Source organism: Lactuca saligna, chromosome 6, assembly GCF_052625555.1.
Source record: "Lactuca saligna cultivar CGN05327 chromosome 6, ASM5262555v1, whole genome shotgun sequence".
NCBI classification, from domain to species: Eukaryota; Viridiplantae; Streptophyta; class Magnoliopsida; order Asterales; family Asteraceae; genus Lactuca; species Lactuca saligna.
Genome location: NC_136422.1, coordinates 35,823,369 through 35,848,909, shown reverse-complemented (window position 1 = coordinate 35,848,909; position 25,541 = coordinate 35,823,369). Strand labels below are relative to the sequence as shown.

The 25,541-nt window shown below is 37.7% G+C and overlaps 1 protein-coding gene and 1 pseudogene across 1 annotated transcript; both read left to right on the top strand.

Annotated features, from left to right (window-relative positions):
• The first annotated feature begins 16,206 nt into the window (after window positions 1–16,206).
• On the top strand, window positions 16,207–17,301 carry LOC145002448 (uncharacterized; annotated as a pseudogene).
• A 3,509-nt stretch (window positions 17,302–20,810) lies between these two features.
• Window positions 20,811–21,995, top strand: LOC145003334 (uncharacterized). Its single transcript, XM_078962468.1, has 4 exons — window positions 20,811–20,968; window positions 21,288–21,389; window positions 21,462–21,622; window positions 21,729–21,995. Exons 1-4 carry the CDS (start codon window positions 20,875–20,877, stop codon window positions 21,843–21,845), a joined length of 474 nt encoding a protein of 157 aa, XP_078818594.1. The 5' UTR covers window positions 20,811–20,874; the 3' UTR covers window positions 21,846–21,995.
• Window positions 21,996–25,541: the final 3,546 nt, after the last annotated feature.

Genomic DNA, 25,541 nt, shown 5'->3' with positions numbered 1-25,541 from the left:
TTATAATTTTTCTTTTTGTTAAAAAAAAAGATTAATGAAAGAACGTGGGAAATAGCAAATTAGCAGTGTACTTACATAGCTGGACCTTTAGTTTATTCTACTAATTTGTAATCTCCTGCATGTGTTGGATGTTCTGTATGAAAGATGGACTACCTTTTGGATACAAGATAGATAGGTGTTTTTTGGGGCCTCAATTTGGCTTTCACATTATCTCATATTTTAATTTTCATCCTTAATTTTGGTATTTTATGCAACTTTATATTTTTAAAAGGCATAACACATTCCCTACCTTCTGAAGTTGATGAATCATTACGTCTAAGATCATGTAAGACAACATTAAAGAAATAAAGACAGGACTATTGGTTGATCTCCAGGTGGTCTAGAAAGACCACACAATTGCTTTTGTAAGAAGTCTTCAATTGCCTGTAAAAGTATTTACATGCCTTTTGTTTCAAGATTAATGTCATTTTAGTTGAGATTAGTGCTTATATTGAAATGTATATAAATTGTCTTTCGTGTTTGGTTTGAATTATATGGAATTGGGTTCAAGCATCTTTGTGATAATAAAGCCAATTAGTAGAGTATTTATTTAAACATTCTTATTATAACAAAATTAACTAAAATTTAAATGAAAAGTTTCACTATAAAACAGGACACGTAAAATAGGAACTCTCAGTTACAAACCTCCTTATCCAAAGATAGGTACATCGAAAAAAAAGCTATTCGTCAAAAAAAAAAAACACAATTCAAAACTTCTACAGTTTTTGCTTGCCTTGCATGAGATTAAAAATAGCAACTAAATTATTTTTTAATTATTTAAGCTAAAACAGTAGCAAATATTATTTAACCTAAAACTAAAACCTATTTTGTTTTTAAACTAAAATAGCAAGGTACTTTAACATTTAACATGTAATAGCAACATACTTTCACATTTAAAATATAATAACAACTTATTTGTATTTGTAAGCAAATTAACGTAGTATTATATTTAACTCAAAAATACAATGTATTTTTCTTTTTAAGCTAACTTACCATCTTTAATATTTATCTCGTAATAGCATATCAAAAGAAAACTTATTGCCACCGAAAACAATTCGCCAAACGAAACTATTCGTTGAACATAAAGTATTTGATTCCACAACAATACGTGTTCTGTGTAATATGCAATTTGTTTTGAAAGAAAAAAAATTCTGAAAAAAAAAAACTATTTACCATCCGCCAACAGAAAACTATCTATCCAAATCTCCGAAACAATCATGTGAATTCGAAATAAAAGTTAAAGCCGCAAAGAACCTAATAACCGAAATGAATTAATGTCCGCCCGCTGCTTTGCGCGGGTTTACAACTAGTATATATATATATATATATATATATATATATATATATATATATATATATATATATATATATATATATATATATATATATATATATATATATATATATATATACAAAGTAGAAATAAATAGATTCTATTAAAAAGAAAACCTATATCATTAAAATTTGTCAAATGATCAATATGGCACAAGTGTCAAATATTAAGAAAACATTATCACCATATAATATTTTTCTCTTTTTATGTAACTAGATGCATCATGGTTTCTTTTATATTTTTTATTTTCTTTAAAAAATAGTCGAACACAAATTAAATAAAAAGATTTTAAAAGATATTTAATTAAGTTTGTTGCCAGTTTGCTATACAAAAAAGCTTTGCGACGCAGCTTATTTTCCGTTTGTCATCTCACTTGTTGTACGATGATATCTAAGTTTTATTATCCAAAAAAATAAAAAATATATTTATATCTTAAGATATATGATGATAAATGAGTTTTAAAACCAAAAAAGACCTTAAATGAGTTGAATAATGTATATGTTGCCAATAAAACCAATTCTTTGTATATTCAACACAACTTTTAATTTGGAATGCAATCTAGGGTAGCGGTGGCTCCGCACCACTCTCGACATTGATGAGGTGGCCCCGCACATAGCACCCCATTATCTTGGTATGCAGAAAAAACAAATATTCGGCATAATTATGTCGAATCTCTCCCTTTCTCAAACACTCAACTAATGGCTATTATTTTAAATTTTGTTTTCAATTTCTATACACTATAGATACTAACTTAATATATAATTCTATACCAAACCAACACTTTCTTCTCTACCATTCACTTAAAAAGATTTCTCCATCTTCGGGAAAAAAAAGTGTTTTGACCAAAATAGCAAATGATCACCCCCATCCCCCATGGCACAAAATTAAAATTGTGTGACAACATGAGGCAACTTGTAATGGAATTAACGAGAGAGAAAAGAATAAGCAGAAAAATTATTTCAATTGATTGATAGCAACAGAATACAGGGACTAATAAAAAGGAATGCAATAAACAACATCCCGTAAATAACTCCTCTAAGTATGGAAGAGATAGCAACAAAATATAAGATAAGAATTCTATATTCCCCCTCAAGATGTAGCATGTAAATGGGTAATGCTAATCTTGCCAAGAAGAAATTGAAGTTGCTGTGCTGTCAGCCCTTTTGTTAACAAATCAGCTAACTACATTTTGTTGCTTATATGCATGGGAATTATCTCCTTGGACTCAACGCGTTCACGAACAAAGTAACAGTCCATCTCAACGTGCTTAGTTCTTTCGTGGAAAACCGGATTATTAGCTATGTGACGAGCAGCCTGATTGTCACAAAACAAGGGTGTGGGTGATGAAGTGTCAATTTGTAATTCACTAAGTAGCCAACGAACCCAAAGAACTTCATTTACGGTGGACGCCATTGCTCGATATTCTGCTTCTGCGGAAGATCGCGACACGACAGACTGTTTCTTACTTCTCCAAGAGATAGGTGCCCCGCCTAGTAAGAGGAAGTAACCAGTACGTGAGCGTCTTGTATAAGAGCATCCTAACCAGTCGGCGTCACAATAAGCATTTAAGACAAGATCTCCTGTTCGGGAAAGGAGGATGCCTTGACCCGGTGTAGCCTTTAAGTATCGAAGAACACAGTTTACCGCTTCCAAATGATTGGTTCTTGGATCGGCCACAAACTGGCTCAGGACGTTGACTGAGTAGGTAATGTCTGGACATGTGGCTTGAAGGTACAACAACCGGCCGATCAGACGGTGGTATTGACCCGCATCGACACGTGCTTCATGGTCACCTTTGTCAAGCTTCAAACCTTGTTCAATAGGAAAGGAACTCGGTTTGCAGCCCAATTTCCCACTGTCCTTTAAGATGTCCAATGTATATTTTCATTGGCTTAGGACTAGTCCATCGCTAGTTTTGGTTACTTCTATGCCGAGAAAGTATTTGAGAGGGACAAGGTCTTTAACACTAAATTCTTCGTCAAGTTGCGCCTTTATTTCTTGAATTGCATCGAGACAATTTCCTGTAATGATCACGTCGTCCACATAAATGAGAGCAACCATCGTTATTTTTGTATTCTCATAAATGAATAGCGAGTGATCGGCCTTGGACTGTTTGAAATTCAAGCTCAAAAGATAAGTTGTGAACTTGTGATACCAGTTGCGTGAAGCTTGCTTTAACCCGTATAAGGATTTTCTTAGACGACACACTCGAGTTTCACCTTCTTTAGAAAAACCTTGAGGAATTTTCATGTAGACTTCCTCATCGAGATCCCCATGCAGAAAGGCGTTGTTTACGTCAAGTTGGTGGATAATCCAATCTCTTTTTACAGCCACGGCTAGAAGGTTTCGAACTGTAACGAGTTTGGCGACCGGTGCGAATGTATCATGATAATCCACCCCTTCCATTTGAGTAAAACCCTTTGCTACTAGACGAGCTTTATATCTTTCAATTTCGCCATTCGGTTCGAACTTTATTTTATAGACCCATTTGGAGTCTATAGCTCGTTTGCCTTTAGGTAATTCTTCCAAGGTCCATGTTCCATTTTTCTCCAGAGCTTTAATTTCCTTCTGCATAGCTTCACGCCAACGAATGTCTTGAGCTGCTTGTTTGAAAAACTTGGGCTCATCGTTGTTAGAGATGGCCGAGAGAAAAGCTTTGTGATTAGCGGAAAACTCATTATAAGACACAAAATTGGAAATTGGGTGACATACCGCAGAGGCAACCTGATTGGACGTTGATATCGGATGTTTGACCGAAGGGGGCACCTGTACCACGAAGTCTTTGAATCTCGAAGGCTGGACCCTCGTTCGAGTGGGTCTTGTTTCGAAAAAGACTTTTGTTCCTTCGTTAGACTCATCGGTTTCAAGATTATCATTGATGGGCTACCCTTCATTGCTCAGGTTGCCCATTTCATGCTCACTGTGAGTTTCATGTGAGTTATTTGGTTCACTATCTTGGTCATGATCTACTTGAGCATCTTGCTCTATGGGGTTTTGACTTTTGTTTTGTGTCAAAATTGGCTCATCATGACAATGACAATCGTGACACATCATTGGTTCTTCGGTATCATATTCACTGTTTTCTTGAATGTTTTGGAAAGGAAAATTTTCTTCGTGGAAGTTGACATCTCTGCTGAGTATTATTTTTCTTGTTTCAAGATCAAAAATCTTGTATCCTTTAGTTCCGGGAGGGTATCCAAGAAATACCCATGGCTTCCCCCTTTCTTCAAACTTGTCACCTCTCATATTGGTGTTTTTAAAGTAAGCAAGACAACGAAAGACCTTTAAAGAGTTGTAATCCGGTTCTATGTTCCAGATCAATTCGAAAGGAGTTTTGTCTTTAATCACTTTGGATGGGAGACGGTTGATCACATGCGCTGTGGTTAAAATGCATTCTCCCCAAAACCTCTTAGGAAGGTTAGCACCGATCCTTAAGGCACGTGCACTCTCGAGTGGGTGTCTATGCTTCCTTTCAACAACCCCATTTTGTTCGAGAGTATGGGGACATGTGGTCTCTAACAGAATTCCCTTCTCATCGTAAAATTCAAGCATGCTAGTGGATGTAAATTCCCCACCATTATCACACCTAATTCGTTTGATTTGCTTTTCAAATTGGACCTCTATCATCTTGTGAAATTTTTTAAGATATTGACTTACCTCACTTTTGTATTTAAGAAGAAATATCCAAATTGCTCTACTAAAATCATCAACTATAGTAAGAAAATAGTTGGCTTTTGTATATGACGGAACACGACATCCTCCCCAAATATCACAATGAATTAACTCAAACGGAGCATTTGTTTTAATAAAACTAGAAGGAAAAGGCAATCTCGTATGTTTTGCTTTCGCACAAGAATCACAAAAAAATTGTAAATGATTAACATTGGTTTTGAGAAAGTTAACTCTAGCAAGCTTCCCTTTTGATGTGTGTCCAAGCCTTTTGTGCCATGTCTCAATGGTTGCAGCCATAGCCTTTCTTCCTTGAATCATCTTCATTCGGTACAGTCCCCCTCGACATCTCCCTGTACCAATCAAGTTCCTCTTCAGTAGCCCCTGCATGGTACAAAAATTAGGGAAAAAGGTTATGGCACATTGTAGCTCGCGAGCAAGACGACTGACAGAAAGAAGGTTGCACTTGAATTCCGGAACATAAAGAACTCCATTCACTTTTGTTCCCCCTGGAAGAACACAATCCCCTTTTCCTTCAACTGGGATAGAATCCCCATTGAGAATGAGGACAGGAGCTTCGAAAGGGGTATTCTTATTGTTAATAAGGATGTTGGGCAAGTGAGTAATGTAATCGGTGCAACCCGAGTCGAGAATCCACTCACCTTCTTCGTTTTCTTTATGAGCCATATTGGCTATGGGCTTAATACCTTCAACATTACCTCTTCCAGAAAAATGCTTCAAGAAAAGCTCATAATCTTCGTTTCTCAAACCTGGAATCGGACTCATCTCCGTCTCGAGACATGCCGCTTTGCCCTTTGACTTTTCTCCTTTCTTTCCGGGCCACCATTCTGGGTATCCGATCAGTTTGAAGCAACCTTCACGCTTGTAACCATCTCTGTTGCATTCGGTGTAGTGATCGGTCCCTTCCTTCACAGCCTTGGTTCCGTTTCTTTCTTTGTTCGAACTTGAAGGTCCATTCCTTCTTTGAAAGGCCTTGAATGCAGCGGATTCGAGAGGTTTTGCGCTTTCATTGGAGACAGCTCTTTGCCTTTCATCCTCAGCCACCATGTGATACGCCATCCCAAGAGAAGGAATTGGTTTAGTGGCGAGGATTTGGGTTCTAATGAATGTGAACTCGGCATCTAGTCCCATCAAAAACTCATAAAGACGTTCTTTCTCTTGATGCTCATTAATCTTCTTGCTAATATTACATTCACATTTGTTACAGGAGCATTGAGGGAATGGGTATATGGACTGAAATTCATCCCATATGGATCGTAACTGTGTGAAGTATGTGGATACAGTGGCACTACCTTGTCGAGTAGAAGTGATCTTTTGTTTTAACTCATACGCCCTAGGAGCGCTTTCTTTCCCGAAACGTTCATTCAGATCTGACCATATCTCCGATGTTGTCCCTGCGTATTTGACACTGTTCCGTATGTTCTTCTCCATGGCGGTCGTCAACCAACCCTTTATCATGGCATCGACCCGCATCCATGGCATGTAATCTTTGAACCTTTCTCGGGTTTCTCGATCGTCTCGTCAACGAACTCAATTTTGTTTTTAGCAAAGAGAAAGTTCGTCATCTCTTGGCTCCAATCGGCGAAGTTGTTGTCGGTGAGGATCTCGTTCACGTGTAATTGCTTTGGGTAGTCGGATGGATGAAGGTAATACGGTGAGTCGTATGCAATCCCACCACTAGGACCTTCTCCATCTTTGGTTTTGTCTCCTGCCATTCTTTAGGATCGAAAGCTAGGTTTGTGAAACCTGCTCTGATACCATAATGGAATTAACGAGAGAGAAAAGAATAAGCAGAAAAATTGTTTCAATTGATTGATAGCAACAAAATACAATGACTAAATAAAAAGGAATGCAATAAACAACATCCCGTAAATAACTCCTCTAAGTATGGAAGAAATAGCAACAAAATATAAGATAAGAATTCTATAACTTGGGTGTGATAGCAAAAAAAAAAAAAAGTTTGCCAAGTGTGAAATCACTCCTCAAACTTAGGATTTAGTAAATATATCTTCAACAAGGAAAAGTAATTATGCAAAAGGAGAAGTAATTGAGGTATTTTTGTAATTTGACATTTGGAATCAATAATTCGTTTTGTTAAGACAGTAATTATGCAAATTTGATTATTTGGCTCTTTAAAATACAATAGTTAAAATCATTTTTCACATTATCAAAGAGTATAAATTGGCTCTATGTATTTTGAAATCTAGTTGCAATCTAAATCATCCTAAAGAAGTGTTTGACAACGAGCTTTTGAAAATGAGCTTTTGAAAACTTATAACTTTTGAAAAAGGTCTCAAACTAAAAAAAATCCATTTGAAAAGGAATTTAAATTTAGAACAAAAAACTTTTAATGAAAAAATATACATCGTTTACTTTTTGAAAGCTTTTCACTTTTATAATTCATGTAATTTTATACTTTTAAAATCTTACAATTATTTTTTTCAAACATTTCAATAAATAAATAAAAAAAGTACAAATTCCTTCCAGCATCCGATTCCGACTATCAATTTTTAGCAAACATAACCTAAATGTCATGGTTTATGAAGTAAGGGTGCAGCTTGAATAGTTATTTTAAAAGCAAGGTCGTTTTTGGCAATTCTCCAGAAATTAATCTGTTGTTTCTTTCGATCTCTCTCTATTTCCAACAATGGCGATTCCGGTGACTTCAGTCCTATTCATCGTGATAACCCTCTCTACGAACAATAACAACGTATTGTAACACCCCAAAGTTTGGAGAGCCAAGAAAAGAAAGAAAAAACCTCAAGTTTAAGGGGAGACTCGGCGAGTCCATGGAGGGACTCGGCGAGTCCGAGCGGGATCCGGGTTGTGGTGTAAGCGACCGACTCAGCGAGTCGGCCAAGGAGACTCGACGAGTTGGGTCTGAGCGAGGAAAAACCCTAAATCCAGGATTTGGAGCCTATTTAAGCGTCTCATTCTCTTGCCTAGGGTTCCTTTACTGCCTCTCTACCCCAGAACACCAAACCCTAGCCGCCATATCCGTTTTTGAGCTGGATCTTGCCTTGTAGAGTGCACTAAAGCTTGGAGAAGGAAGAAAAACCTTGGAGGTGCAAGAAGGGACTGTAGATCCGAGATTGAGAAGACATTTCAGACCAATTGGAGGTAATAAGTTGTTGCTTGGATTCCCTTTTCACCTAGATCTATTCTTATATGTGAGTTTTGGTCATTGTTGGTATGATATGTAACCAATCCGAGTTGGAGGTTCAGAACTGAGGTTGCTACCTCAGATCCATGTTTGTTTTGGTCTTGAATCCCCTAAAGTATCAGCCCTTGGTATGTTGAAGAAGTATGTTTGCCATAAACCCTATTTTAGGGTGTTTTGAGCCTAGATCTCTTAATCTACACGTAAAGTTTGCCACTTTACGTGGGGGATAGTCCCTAGCAGTATGGATCTATGAGTTGGAAACTCTGTTTGGCTCGAAAAGCCACTGCATGGATTGAGGACTGGATAGACTCGGCGAGTCCTTCGAGTGGACTCGGCGAGTAACTTGAAGATGAGGAGGAACTCGACGAGTAGGATGAACAACTCATTAAGTCGGATGAAGTTAGGCATGGACTCGACGAGTTGGATGAGCAACTCGACGAGTTGGTTGAAGATTGTCTAGGCTCGGCAAGTCTGTTCTTGGACTCGGCGAGTCAGATCGCGAAACCCTAAACCCTTCAAGTTGGGGCTCGAATCAGTGAGTCGGGTGGTGACTCGGCGAGTTGGACAGGACAGGACTTGGAACTAGTTGGACTCGGCGAGTCGAGTCGCGAGTAAGAATGACCCAGAGCATATGAACTCGGCGAGTCAGTAGGTAGAGTCGGCGAGTAGGGTTGACCCAGAAGGTTGACTTTGACCAGGATTTTGACCTTGACCAGAATTGACCTAGTGACCTTTGGAGGTCAGTTGGACTAAGTGTTATATTGATATTGGTAGCTCGAGGAGCTAGTGGAGCAGCAGTCGAAGTCAGAGGTCAGGTAGCAGTCAAAAGGATTAGCAGCAGCAGTTCAGCAGCATCAGGTGAGTTTCCTTCCAGTAGGGACGGGTCTAAGGCCACAATGCTGGCCCGTTCAATTAGCAGTAGTTTCCGGACTTCGATCTGATGCAGTAGTTAGTATGTTTGATGCCTTCGTGGCTCAGACAGGATTTATGTGTTATGTGTTATGTGTTCCGGGCTACGGCCCGATGTAGTATGCAGTATATGTGTTCATGCTAGTTGATATGTTATGCTATATTATGTTCAGTCAGCTTCCGGACTTCGGTCCGATGTAGGGGCAAGGCCCCAGTTAGTCCGAACTTTGGTCCGATGCAGGGGACAAGGTCCCAGTCAGTTTCCGGACTTCGGTCCGATGTAGGGGGCAAGGCCCCAGTTAGTCCGGACTTCGGTCCGATGCAGGGGACAAGGTCCCAGTCAGTTTCCGGACTTCGGTCCGATGCAGGGGGCAAGGCCCCAGTTAGTTCGGACTTCGGTCCGATGCAGGGGACAAGGTCCCAGTCAGTTTCCAGACTTCGGTCCGATGTAGGGGGCAAGGCCCCAGTTAGTCCGGACATCGGTCCGATGTAGTGGGCAAGACCCACTATGTGCTTTATATGTTATTACATGGTATGTGTTAGATTGGGGAGCTCACTAAGCTTCGTGCTTACGGTTTTCAGTTTTGGTTTCAGGTACTAAGTTTTCAAAAAAGGAGCTCGGGAAGATTGCAGTGCACACACCATAGTCAGATAGCCTGGGAATGTTTGACTCTGATAATGATATTATGTTTTGAATTAATACTCGAGAAATTATGTTATGACTTATGATACAGTTTTTCTAAATATGATTTTAGTAATGTTTTTAAAGAAATTTTTGGGTTGTAAGATTGGGTCGTTTCAAGTTGGTATCAGAGCCTTGGTTTGAGGGATTTGGACATGCTCTCGAGCGTGTCTGGACTCAAACTGAGGGATTGGTATAAAGATTTTCAAAAAATGAAAAGTCGGTTTTGTAAAAAGAGAGTTTTGAGAAAGAAAACGATTTTAGAAAAGTAAAAAGAATTCAGAAAGAAGGAACTTTGAAAAGAAAAAAAGGTGTGGTGCATGCAATCAGCCGAGCTCAAGTAAGTACTCCCAATTTACCCATACAAGTTATGTTATGATTATCATTATCAGTTTCAGTTTCAGTTCAGTTTCAGATTCAGCTTCAGTAGAACAGCATGCTAGAATAGGACTAAGGATCTAGGATGATGCCTTATGTGCCTGTTTTATGTGTTTCAGCTTGATAAGAATTGCATGCTAGTATTGAGTAGACAGTAGTAGGATAGCCTGTGTAGGTTATGCCTGATAGCATGAGCTTAGCATTGTATGCTAGTGCAGTTTCTTGTTATGAGAATTGTTTTGCCTGAGTATGTTTCCTTTATCCGAATGCTGCTTGCTTTGTGCTTTGTGAGACTCTGAGTGATGGGAGTTAGCCATTAGGTGAATACGTCACATCACATGTGATCAGGGTTGGATAATCTCAGAGTGCTGGATTTGGCCCTACTGCGCAGCTCTCGTCTGAGTCCAACCGTTGTAGGGACGAGACTTTTACTCGAAGGATTATCCGAGCCTCATTACATGTGATGGTATTCAGGTGGTGGCTAATTGGCATTACAAGGAGGCCTTCAGTAGGTGAGGACTGTTTGGGTAGATTCAGAGGTTCCCTAGGGCAAGCCTAGGATGAGAGTAGCAGAGATCAGTAGAAGAGTAAAGGGGACTTGGTGGAGTTGAGGTAACTCTTGAGGAAAGTACGGGTAGATGTGGAAGGTAGTAGGGGCCCATACTACTGAAAGCAGAGGATCCATACTCGATTCAAGAGGGGCTGAGGCAAAACCAAGGAACTAGTAGAGTGTGTGAAAGATCCCTCAGCGGTAGTGTGTAAATTAATCAGGAATTGTTATATTTTCAGCATGGTGACGTTGCGCGAGATATCAGTTGGCAGTTCAGGTGCAGGGGAGGGGTCTGGCTCGGGCTTTAGAGCCGGACAGCTTGATGATCAGATGAGGGATTTCATTTCCGCAGAGATTATGCGCAACATCATTGATCAGACTCCAGTGATCTTCGGTTCAGTTAGAGAGGCCATTGTGGAGCTCATGGACAGTCATCTTGAGGCCTTTAAGGACGGGATGATTTCAGGACAGATTGGGGCTCGTCTAGGTCCCGAATCTTATGGAGTTCAGGGATCCATCAGGGAGGGAAATCCCATTTCTAGTTCCTACCATCGGGGGGCAGGGGTGAGTGGGGCATTCTATCTCCAAGAGAGACCTTTGCATGATTGGATAGATGAGGAAGTTTCGCGGGCCATCCGTGAGGATCTGCCCGACATGGTTGTGAGGACCACTGATAGATTGATAGCAAGGCTCCAGGATCAGACAGCTGCTGTTCAGTCGGCAGGCGTTGCCGTTGGGGTAACGCAGGAGCGAGAGTCGGGCAGGGGGTCGGAAAGGAAGAGGAAAATGGATGAGACTCAGGTAGCCACAGGTTCGGGTAAGAGGCCCAAGGGTTCAGATTTGAGGACGAGGAACTACCAGAGCCGCAGTCGATGCGGGAAGTGCGGAAGGATGCACATGGGTGTGTGCAGACGTAGGAATGGTGGCGATGCCGGATGTTTCAAGTGCGGCCAGATTGGCCATTTTAGCAGGGATTGCATTATTACCATCACCCAGGGACTTGATCCGATATGTTTCCATTGCATTCAGATGGGCCACAAGAAGGCCCACTGTCCGAGTTTGTATTCAGCAGAGCAGGCGCCAGCTCCTGCCCTTGGGACTTCAAGTACCGCCAGTGGTTGTCGAGGCCAGGAAAGGGTGCCTACGGCTCGGAGCCGAGTTTCTCCGGTAGATTTCAGCAGGGATTCGAGAAGCACTGAGTAATGGAGGTATGTAACTTTGTTTTTTTTTGTCAGCTTATGTTATGATTATATTGTTATGGTTCTGCATCAATTGTGGTATAAGTGTTGTGTTATGGAGTGGCTTGCTTGTGATTATGTTATATGCCATTTGCATACCTCGGATGATTGGTTGGTAGTTAGGGGATGTGCTCTTATGGAGAAGGTCTCGGAGGATGCAGTAACTGTAGCATGGTTGGGAGAGATTTGGTTTGTTTCGCTAGTTCGGAGTGGTTAGTGTTTGGGATGGATTGGTTAAATTCCTACCTGGCGGGCTTGGGTTCCCCAGTAGATGTTTTGGAATGGTAGTAAAGGTCAGGATCTCTTTTGAATGTGAAGCAGCAAGGGGTAAGCAGGATCGAAGTGGGGGAGAACCCTCCGGGTATACATGGATAAGAGTCACGTAGACCCAGAATGAGTGCGCGGCCTCTGAGAAAAAGTGGTAGTAGCACAGTGATGGATGGATTGAGAAGTTCAGAATTGGGAGTTCGAGAACTTTTCCCAGCAGTTAGTTCATGTAATGGAGAGGGTTAGAAGCTGGTTGAGAATCCAGGATTTGAGGACCACCTGTAAAGACTCAAGTGAGTCGGAATGAGGATCCGGAGAAGCGGTTAGCAGGAGATGTCTTCGTATTAGTAGCCAGTGGCAGAGCCAACATGCAGGATTATGTGGATTCAGGAGTTGGGAATTTGGAAACTTCCCAACAATAGCTTCTTATATCTGGATTAGTAGACGGTTGGTTCAGGAACCAAGCCGAAGAGTTCCTCAGCGAAGCGCTGAGCATTCAAGGATATAGGATGTCGAGGATGATGCAGTAATTCAAGGACTGAGAGCTGGTTTTGAGAAATCAGGATGAGGATTCACGAGCCGGACTAGGGATAGTTAGGATGTCCTCGGGATAGTAGTAGTAGTGTTGTAAGACTGCGGGGGTAGCCGTAGCATTCACTAGCAGTCAGATAGTAGTAGAGTGTTGTAAGTCTGCGGGGGTAGCCGTAGCATTCACTAGTAGTCAGATAGTAGTAGTAGTGTTGTAAGTCTGCGGGGGGTAGCCGTAGCGTTCATTAGCAGCCAGATAGTATTTGAGAGTTGTGAGTCCGTGGGTGTAGCCGTGGCTTTTATCAGATTGGTAGCAGCATGAGCGCGTTGTTGAACGCGGGAACGTAGTAATTCCCACCCGTTCGGGTGCAACAGTGGGAATATGGGAATCCACGGGTTAGATTCGGATTTCCCAAATGGTTCAGTTATGGCTAAGTCAGCAAATTTTGGCTATAGATCGTCACATCAGTTATGAGATCAGAGTAGCAGTGGACCGTTGGGGTTCGGGTATGTTAAGGGCTACCGTCAGTCTGGGAACCATCATGTTGTTAGCCATGGAATGGATGATGTCAGGATGTGATGTATGGACCCGATCGGTTGGATCGGAAGGTTGTTAGAGCCACAGCGACATGATAACTAGTGGAAACTAGTTCCAGAGAAAGATTTCGTTCAGAAGTCGTGGAAGCGACTAAGTGAGGAGTCCTTAATTCCGCGTTTGAGTCGGAATTCAGTGTTTCAGTCAATTCAGTGTCTCAGGCAGTTTAGAGTTTCAGGCATGATCAGTATTAGTATTTACGTTGGAATGCAAGTGCTGGCGGTATAGTTGGTTGATTTGGAAATGGCAAGTCTTTCTCAGCAGGATCAGTTGAGCCGTCGGAGTATAAGTGACATGTAAGGATAGCTAGGCAAGTAGCTTTTCTTTAGGATGAAAGGTTCGAGTTAGTAGGAGTTGAGTAATCAGGGAGAGATAAGCAAGTTGGTTCCAGCAGCATCGATTCAGTATGAATGGCAGAATGGATAGACCAGTTATAGACAGTCGAGGTATCTTCCGGAGTCGCTGGGAGCGACTAGGAGATTGCGATGGAGTGTAGTGACCGGTGGGAGTTCGGTAACTCAGATATTGGCAGAATAGTTGAACAAGGGTAGTCTCAGTGCATCCAGTAGGCAGATGAGAGGCAACAGGATTTTCAGTCGGAGGAAGTAACATTGAGGAAATTATGGAAAAGAAAAGGATTCAGTATGTACCAACGGTAGTGACTGGCATTGTGAATGGCTGGAGTGAAGGACAAAAAGGGTGTTAGATTTCCTAGACAAAGAGTTGGAGGCAGTTTGCGTAACACCCCAAAGTTTGGAGAGCCAAGAAAAGAAAGAAAAAACCTCAAGTTTAAGGGGAGACTCGGCGAGTCCATGGAGGGACTCGGCAAGTCCGAGCAGGATCCGGGTTGTGGTGTAAGCGACCGACTCGGCGAGTCGGCCAAGGAGACTCGACGAGTTGGGTCTGAGCGAGGAAAAACCCTAAATCCGGGATTTGGAGCCTATTTAAGCGTCTCATTCTCTTTCCTAGGGTTCCTTTACTGCCTCTCTACCCCAGAACACCAAACCCTAGCCGCCATATCCGTTTTTGAGCTGGATCTTGCCTTGTAGAGTGCACTAAAGCTTGGAGAAGGAAGAAAAGCCTTGGAGGTGCAAGAAGGGACTGTAGATCCGAGATTGAGAAGACATTTCAGACCAGTTGGAGGTAATAAGCTGTTGCTTGGACTTCCTTTGCACCTAGATCTATTCTTATATGTGAGTTTTGGTCATTGTTGGTATGATATGTAACCAATCCGAGTTGGAGGTTCAGAACTGAGGTTGCTACCTCAGATCCATGTTTGTTTTGGTCTTGAATCCCCTAAAGTATCAGCCCTTGGTATGTTGAAGAAGTATGTTTGCCATAAACCCTAGTTTAGGGTGTTTTGAGCCTAGATCTCTTAATTTACACGTAAAGTTTGCCACTTTACGTGGGGGATAGTCCCTAGAAGTATGGATCTATGAGTTGGAAACTCTGTTTGGCTCGAAAAGCCACTGCATGGATTGAGGACTGAATAGACTCGGCGAGTCCTTCGAGTGGACTCGGCGAGTAGCTTGAAGATGAGGAGGAACTCGACGAGTAGGATGAACAACTCATCGAGTCGGATGAAGTTAGGCATGGACTCGGCGAGTTGGATGAGCAACTCGACGAGTTGGTTGAAGATTGTCTAGTACTCGGCGAGTCTGTTCTTGGACTCGGCGAGTCAGATCGCGAAACCCTAAACCCTTCGAGTTGGGGCTCGAATCAGTGAGTCGGGTGGTGACTTAGCGAGTTGGACAGGACAGGACTTGGAACTAGTTGGACTCGGCGAGTCGAGTCGCGAGTAAGAATGACCCAGAGCATATGAACTCGGCGAGTAGGGTTGACCCAGAAGGTTGACTTTGACCAGGATTTTGACCTTGACCAGAATTGACCTAGTGACCTTTGGAGGTCAGTTGGACTAAGTGTTATATTGATATTGGTAGCTCGAGGAGCTAGTGGAGAAGCAGTCGAAGTCAGAGGTCAGGTAGCAGTCAAAAGGATTAGCAGCAGCAGTTCAGCAGCATCAGGTGAGTTTCCTTCCAGTAGGGACGGGTCTAAGGCCACAATGCTGGCCCGTTCAATTAGCAGTAGTTTCCGGACTTCGATCCGATGCAGTAGTTAGTATGTTTGATGCCTTTGTGGCTCAGACAGGATTTATGTGTTATGTGTTATGTGTTCCGGGCTACGGCCCGATGTAGTATGCAGTATATGTGTTCATGCTAGTTGATATGTTATGCTATGCTATGTTCAGTCAGCTTCCGGACTTCGGTCCGATGTAGGGGGCAAGGCCCCAGTTAGTCTGGACTTCGGTCCGATGCAGGGGACAAGGTCCCAGTCAGTTTCCGGACTTCGGTCCGATGTAGGGGGCAAGGCCCCAGTTAGTCCGGACTTCGGTCCGATGCAGGGGACAAGGTCCCAGTCAGTTTCCGGACTTCGGTCCGATGCAGGGGGCAAGGCCCCAGTTAGTTCGGACTTCGGTCCGATGCAGGGGACAAGGTCCCAGTCAGTTTCCGGACTTCGGTCCGATGTAGGGGGCAAGGCCCCAGTTAGTCCGGACATCGGTCCGATGCAGTGGGCAAGGCCCACTATGTGCTTTATATGTTATTACATGGTATGTGTTAGATTGGGGGAGCTCACTAAGCTTCGTGCTTACGGTTTTCAGTTTTGGTTTCAGGTACTAAGTTTTCAAAAAAGGAGCTCGGGAAGATTGCAGTGCACACACCATAGTCAGATAGCCTGGGAATGTTTGACTCTGATAATGATATTATGTTTTGAATTAATACTCGAGAAATTATGTTATGACTTATGATACAGTTTTTCTAAATATGATTTTAGTAATGTTTTTAAAGAAATTTTTGGGTTGTAAGATTGGGTCGTTTCACGTATACTCTCCGTGTGCCGATGTCTTTGTAGCAAAGTCCGATGGTTTCACCTTCGGAATCGCTTTTGCGGCGAGGACTGCGTTTTTCTTCAACAATTCGGTCCAGTTATCACCTTGCGATAGGAGGCTCTCGCTGTCGTCGGCGAACTCACAGCTCTCTGTATTCCGCCCTAAGGTTGACGAGATCTCCCTCCTCACCGTCAATTCCAGTAGCTTTTCGCCGATAATTTCTCCTTTACTCCGAGTATTTGCGCTTCTATTTTTCGTTTGTGTAGAAACGGTTGATCTGTATACAGTGTATTCAGTTGATGAGAGGATAGAGAAGACGTGTAAAGTTCATATTTTTGTGTTTTTTCTATAAACCTAACCAACATTGCACATTTCCTCTTGGAAGGAAATGATAATATTACTCATGGTGGATTCAGAGGATAGAGAAGACATGTACAAAGCTCATATTTGCAATGTTTTCTCTAACACCTTAACCTGAATTGAACATTTCTTTTCAGAAGATAATTCGAATAATCATATTTTCACATGACAGGATTCTTATGGTGGATACATGGTGGCATATTCTGGTAGAAAATATGCAGCAAGATCAATCCCTGCTTTTGTTGCAAACAGTACATACATTGTCACCAGCTTCACACTCGTAAGCTTACAATCTTTTACCTTCTTGTCCTTTTCTAACCATTACGAACCTATCTATAAATGTGATAATCGAAGGGTATTTTGGTCATAGGTGCTAGAATTCCAAAAGGGTAGGCTGCAAAACTTATACTGGTAAAGAGATGGGTGTTCTTCATGTTCAGGGAAAAGCAACTTTGTGTGTCTAAACAATAAGGATTGTGCAATTACAACTAATTCATGTAAGAACATAGGGGGAAATGTCGATTGTAGCCTTGGGATTCAACTTGCATTTTCTGGAACAGATAAACATGAATCTGTTTTTAACTCATGGTATGAAGTTAAAAACTTGAGACAATATTCACTATTCGGGTTGTATAAAAATATCAAGGATTCTCTTACTAGTCAATACAACAACTTCTTTTAAATAGTTTCTATGCTTTAACTTTTTATTTATTTTTATTTTTTGTGACAGAAAACAGTATTAATTTTGTGATTATTGGACACATGAAGAGGTGATATTTTGAAAAGTCTATTTTGAAAAGCTGATTTGGTTGATAATTGACTTTCAATTTTTTCTTATTTGGACATCATATTTTGAAAAGTCTATCTTGGAAATTGTTTGTATGTAAATGACATTTGCTATGATTTGGTAGATTCTTCAAAATGCAATGCCCTAATAGGAATATGTGAAAATAAATAGATAAATGGAAGTATGTTTTGCGTCCACTTGAATATTCTCAAGATTTAAAATCATTTGTAATACATTTTTTTACAGTAATGTAGAAACCATGTGCAAGAATGTACTCATTAACAAGATTGCTAAACTAAGAAATCTACTTGAAACCAAGAGCATTATAGATTCAAATTCATATAGATTCCGATTCATCTAATTTTTTCAAAACATTTTGTGACTAAAGAACCAACGGAAAAAGAAAAAAACACTATGGTGTCATCAAAAGCTAACAATTATGTTTGTATTGCCAATTAAGACATTAGGTGTAGGCGTTTTCCAGATGTGGAATCTTCTAGTTCGTCATATTTGATAGTATGGCAGGATTGACTACCAGAATAGTTTCAAAAGAAGGATTTCTTGCGGTTTCAGTACACTCTCTTAGGCTGGAGGGAGTGGTGCCACCGAAACCACACTCCCTCCTATGCCACGTAGACGCCAATTCAGATTTGTTTTTATTTCATCAACTAGAAACCGCAATGAGGGAGTGGGAAAAAGGTTAGGAGAGAGAAAGAAAAAAGAAAAGAAAGAAGATAATTGGTTGTGAGGAGAGAGAGAGAGTGCAAGTAAAGAGGAGAAAAGAGAAAAAGGAGTGCGGCCATGGACTACCGCACTGCGGCCAAAACCGCAGAGAACCGTGGCCTGGGGGCGGTGTGTGCGGCTGAGGTGGCACAAACCGCGACCCTAAACCGTAACCACACCCTTTAGCCTTATGCAAGGTTTCTTGATAAAGGGTACCTCTTTATTAAAAAAAATTATAATCTTCTTGATGAAGGCTCTTTCACTTGTGTATCTTTGTTTTAACGTGTTTAATATCGAGTAAGGAGTTTTAGTGTGGGTCCATGGTGGCACTAGCAACCCTGATTTTTCCAGCAACCCTGATTTTTCCGGACGCAGTGGAAAATTTTTCAAAATTTTTAGAGTAAATTACACGAATGGTCCCTATGGTTTGGGGTAATTTGCACGTTTGGTCCCTAACTTATTTTTTTTAACTCGGAAGGTCCATACTGTTTGTTTTTGTCACATGTTTGGTCCCTGTCTTACATAAAAAGACTATTTTGCCCTTGATTTTTTTATTTATTTAAATAACCACACCCACACCCTCAACCTCATCCCCTCACCTTACTTTACCTACCACATCATTTTTTCTTATTTAAATAATAGTTTTTTTTAGTAAGACAGGGACCAAACACGTAACAAAAACAAATAGTAGGGACCAAGCACGTAACAAAAACAAATAGTAGGGACCTTCCGAGTTAAAAATATAAGTTAGGGACCAAACGCGCAAATTACCCCACACCATAGGGACCATTCGTGTCATTTACTCAAATTTTTATTTTTTTTTACTATTGCGTAACACCTGATTTCTCCGTTCCGTGGCACCTTTACTGTGAAATCCTGCGTCCGCTCCTAATAAAATATATACAAGCTCATCAAGTACCAAAGGATTTGTTTGTTAATCATAAAAATACGTAGATGTCAAATTTATTTCAAATAACATCGAAAACCAAATTTAAATAAGTACATTGAGCTAACCATATCCGTTTTCACCAATTTATGTTTATATATTTGAATCAAACAATCCTAAGTCAGTGTATGTTTAATTTTGGAATAAAAAATAATAATAATAATAATAATAATAATAATAAAAAAGGGTTCTAAAGATCCTGAAAAAAGAATCATGCCAAATTAGTTTATATCAATTTAATTTCAATGTCATTGTTTTTTATTGCACGTCTTTATAATCTACTCCTACTCTAATAAATGGAAAAAAAAAAATTGTCACATGTTTTCTTCTCCTTTGTTTGAATATACGACATTTTCTATAATTTTTAAATTTTCTATTTTCCACTTGTTATTTTATTGTATTTTTCATTTTATTAAATGAAAATTCCACAATTAATATGTAAGGTAATATATATATATATATATATATATATATATATATATATATATATATATATATATATATATATATATAAAAGATATTTATTAGAAATGGTTTATATATATAATGTATTCAATATATTAAAATCTAATTAATTTTAATAATTTAAAAAATTTCTCATTTTTTATATAAATTCAAATTTTTAAAATTGTTAAAATTTTCATGTTTAATTTTTTTTAAATAAATCCATATAATACATGGGTTTCATACCTAATTATATGATAAACAAAAACATAGAAAACTTAAAAGGAAATAACTAATAATAATCGATAATGATAGATAATGTTCATCTTTATCATGTTTTATCTTATTTTGTTTTAAATCTTTGTTCTTATCAATCCCTTATTTAGAGGGGTTCCCATGTATAAATACCTGTCGACAATTAATGAAAAGATTCAGATTGATCCTCAACTTAATAAACAAAGCAAACTCATATAGGCTTTGGACGACCATGTCTATATTTTAGTCACTAAAGTTGATTACACATTACTCAATTAATAGGCTTTGTTATAATAACAACAAATGGGAAATACATATTTTTTCTATTAAATAACTAGATTACTCAATTAATAGGCTTTGTTATAATCAACAACAAATGGGAAATACATATTTTTTCTATTAAATAACTAGATGTGAGACCCATGTATTACATGAGTTTAATTAAAAAAAATATGAAATTTTAACAATTTGAAAAGTTTAAATTTATAAGAAAAATAAAAAAAAATTAATTATTTAAACTTTATTGTATTGAATACATTACATATATAAAACATTTCTAATAAATACTTTACATATATATTACATTAAACATTATATGTGAAATTTTAATTTAATAAAATGAAAAATACAATAAAATGACAAGTGGAAAATAGAAAATTTAAAAATTTTAGAAAATGCCAAGTATCCAAATGAAGTAGAAGAGGACATGTGGCAAAAAAACCTTCATTTATTATAGGAGATAAATAAATAGTCCAAACCTCGAGTAGAAAAATAAACGATATTAACCAAATAAGTTAATGTCTTGATATATAACTTATTTATCATTATAAATTTTAAACTTTATTTTTCAAAATTAAAAAACTACCTTATGTTCGTCATGCTAGACTACGAAAACAATTTGCACTTTTATGTTATTAAAGAAAAGTATGTGCCATAAGTGACATTAACTCAAACTCTCGGGCAATAAGAGTAAATTTTCGATAAACAAGCCGCTAGAAACTTACCACACCAACCCACCGTTGGTATAAATACTCACCCTCGAAGAAATCACACGTTACTCACAAAAAATCTCAAAATCTCATCCCAGATTGAAGAATCCAATGGCGGGAGTTCGAAGCAAGATGTTCGTCGTGCTACTTTGCTCGATTTTTCTAGTTGCACCTTTCGCTGATGCCATAGATGTCAAATACTGCAGTAAGTTTGTTTCGTTTCGTTTTAAGTTCAGTATGATCAAGCATCTCGAGTTAGGGTTTTTAGAATTAAGATTAATTTGGAATAAAGTCAACGATTTCGACTTGTTTTGTGTTTTTACTTCTTTATATTAACTTAATCTTTGGGGTTTCTTTTCTTGAATTCGTATGATCGTGCTCCTATTTACCCTAATTTGTAATTTACGATTTCGGAAACTAATCTTATTGAAATGGTTAAAATTCCCTAAAGCCTATATCTTTCGTTTCAGTAAACATACACAATTTATAAAGATCTTACCTTTTTCTCATCAATACATTTACAGAAAAGAGCAACAATTATGATGTGAAGGTGAGTGGAGTTGAGATCACCCCTTCCCCAATAACAAGAGGAGTAGACACCACCTTCTCCATTTCTGCATCTACAGGTAAAAAATCTTGCTAACATCTTCAATGATCACCATATTTACAAATTACCAATATTACCCTTTGGAATGCAGATACACCTATCTCTGGTGGGAACCTTGAGATTTCAGTTTCATATTACTTCTTGAGTGTCTACAGTGAAACCAGTGACATCTGCACAAAAACATCTTGCCCTATTGATGCTGGTGACTTTGAAATTTCTCACACCCAATCACTGCCTTCAGTAACTCCACCTGTAAGTAAAATCGTTTATTTACTCAAAAAAACAAGAAACAAACAATGTCTTTCTTCAATTCTTTGAAACTAATAAAAGATATTCTTATTATTATTTGAAATTTTAGGGTTCATATACACTCACCATGAAGATGAAGGATGCTAACAATAAGGAGTTGACATGCATCACGTTTGATTTCAGCATTGGGTGGTATGCATCTGAAGCACAAGTGGCATCCATTTAAGTGTTTGGAAATCTGTTTTACTAATAAACTGATAATGTAGTAGAACTTTTTTTTTTGTTCTGTACTATGTTAAGTAGTTTGTCTGTATAAACTGATGTTTTATGGTTACTACGTTTGTATGGTAAGAACTAAGAATAATCTTTTGTCTAATGTTAAAAGTCATCCACATAACTATTTGAATGGTGTATGTTTTTCATACACTTTGTATTGATCATATTATAGGTTAGGTGCAATAGTAATAAAATAACAATGGTTAATAAGATTATATATGCAATAGGGTTCTAAACGATCGATTAATCCATTCAACTATTGCTTCCTCTACTTTCAATAATGCATCTAATTTGGGACTTTGAATTTGACTCCCTTCTACTTCATGTAAATAAACTTATATATATATATATTTTTTTCCTTAGAAATAGACTGATGATTATATATTAACGACATATAACCTATAAAATATGTGAGCCTTTAAAGCGATGGGCTCTAGATGGAAGCCCATATCATTCATTATTTGGACTGAGCCTGATAAAATAGAAAAATTTGTAAGTGTATGTACTTTATCAACTTGTATAATATAAGCATTAAGCACCAATAACAAAAAAAACTTTTTAGAGCATATTTTAAAGCCGAAGATGTATTTTAGATGAAAAACTTTTAGTTATTAATGTAAATTAGTCATGAACAATTTGGGGAAGAAAATTTTGATTCGATGAATGTATACTAGCTAGAGATTAGGACATAGAGCCAAAATTTGATGGCGGATATGATAATATATTTGTTGTGAAATTAACAATAATCTAATAAAAATTTATTGCTAAAAAATAACCTCTTATAAAACCATGAAAATATGTCTCCGTATTTTTTAGGAGAATTTTTCGGACAAATCTTTATATTTTCAACTATTTACTAAAAAAACCATTATTTTATTTCATGTTTTAGGAAAATCATCGGCAATTTGAAATATTTTTCACTTTAGCCATTGATGTTTTAAAACCTTTTCAATATAGTCAACCTTAGGTTCCGTTATTATTCTGGAGGGTTCGTTTCATGATGGGAGTCACTATCAACAAATTTCCAGTGAGCAGAAGCCATTATTTTGGCATGTGTATAACACAGATAGTCTCATAGTCATATTCAGCTGATATAAAAAATAAGCACAACATATTTCTTCTTATACATCTACCTGAGAGACCTAAAGTTGATACTTTTGAAAATAAAAAGGGGAAAGATATGAAACATGAAAATAAAAAAGAGGAAAGATATGGAAGAAAGAGATAAAATTGAAAAACGAATCGTTCTATAAGGAAATGATCTTCCTATTGTGGAGGAAATGGTGCAACTGAGATGCATCTCTTAATTCCATATTAAGAAGATGTCGAATCCTTTATTTTTAATGCTTCAAACATATTGTAGACTACTTAATTTGAGTTCATTAAAATGATTTTCCATTTGGTGGATTTGAAATCAAATTGTTTTAGGTTAATTAGATTTCCTAACTAAGTAGCTTAATTAGTACATTTCCGTTTGAACTCTACAATGATTTCGATTTGGTGGATACATAGCTACCCTTCACGTGAACTACAAATTGTGATCATAGTTCGTCTTCCTGCATATCCATTAACATGGTTAACACATTTAGAAGTTGTTTGTTTTTTTCGAAACTAAAACGCCTTAAAAGTGCAGATTACATCTGCAACCCTCTGCAGCAGAAGAAATTGACTAAACGGCTGCAACTTGTAATAAGAAGTATGTTTGTTTTTTAACATTTGCAACCTGCTACAATAAACTAAAATTTAAATAAATAGATTTGACAAACTTCAAATAGTTTTTCAACATCGAAATTTTAATAATTATAGTATTATAACATTGAAATAAATTTCATACAACTAAATTAGTCTTACAATGATAATTTCATTTAAAATAATTCATTTCATATTTTGCATCAATTGCTAAACAATTTCATTACGTAATTGAATCACATATTTACGGTCCACTGCAATACCATGTTTTCCTCAACCGAATTGTTGTTTAACATATAAGATATGACACATATTTAAAGCAAATATAAAAGTCACTTTACCGATACTATTTATGTACACAACATCGAATAAAACCGATTCAAATGTTTCTTATTTGAAATTTTAATTTTCAATCATTGACTTTTAAATCCGATACCAAAATAAAATTTGACTAAAATTATTCTCTCGTTAAAAATAATTCTAAATAAAAAAAAGTATTTAGTTTTAATAATGTGTAAATCGAATAAAGATCATTGTGATGATATGATTTTTAAAGATGTTTATCAAAAATAATTAAACATAATAATTACTAAATAACAATGAATAAAATTGTTAATTTAGCAAATAACATGTGCATTTTGTTAAATTTTCCAAGACCGTGGTTATTTATACGGTTAGCTTCAATAAATTTGATAATTTTAGTGATTAATTTTATACTTTATTAATATTTTGTTCTAGATAATGTAACACAAAAATATTTATATGAAGTTTACCGATCGGTTTTGACATTATGTAAGATATAATTGAATTCTTTATAATATTCTTCATAATATTATTTGTTGAAAAAAAACAAATTTATGTCGAATAAATTTGTTTGAAGAAGATCGTCCGGTTTTTAAATCAAATTTTGTTTAAAAAAACAATTGCAAAAGACCAAGTGGTGCATGTGATTTGCACGGCACAACAAAAAAGTCGTAAGAGGTGATACCACTTCATTTTGCAAAAAGTAAAAATAGAATGAGATAAATGGCAACCCAAATATATGAAATAGAGAATATATGCATAATGAGGAAGTGAAGGTGATATTGGGGGAGATAATATCGTGGCTTGCTTGCACTAATCATGTTGTAACTTGCAATATGATAGTTGATAGCTATGTTTATGAAATGTTAAACCTTGTTCTTATAGCTGTGAGATGTAAAAATTTCGATGTTAAGCGTGGAGTAATTTTTATTAATGTATAAACCTTGTTTTGTTGCATGTACTGATTCACGAGGTGTGATCGATATCCCTTGTGGGTTGGGTTACAACGAAAAATTCTATACATACATATTTTTGCTATTAAAAGGTTGACACGACAACGACGATGCAGTATTGCACCACATCCTAAAAGATCAATTAGTTGTAAAAATTTCAACACGGCACTCACCATGCATTATTGTACTACACTCTAATAGGTACCTACTAAGGATATATCTCATACTTCATTATAATGATACTATTTAGTTGCACATATTTAGTTATTATATCATAAATTGTAATTATATTTTCCGATCTATTTATCATAATCATAAATACTTAATAAATTATCAACCATGCACAATAGTGGCGATTTCATAAAATACCATATGGTATCCGCCTAACTTAAGATTCTACCCTTATCTATCCAATTGGTTGTCGCGACCTTCTTCCCCCTGGCTACTAGCTCAGCCGGCCGCGAAAATTCGGAGGCCCGTGCAATTTAACAAATAATACCATTTTTTTTCTCCACTTAAAAATAGGCCTCGTTCTAATATTTCTTATAATATTCGTCGAAATAAACTTTTCAATAGTCTCTTTATAAATAACTTTATCCAAAATGTTTCTCTGAATCTTCGTCAAAACTAATCTATTAAATCGTTCTCATTCATTGTAGATCATAAGTAGATCTTCAATATGCAAATTTGTAAGTAGCTTC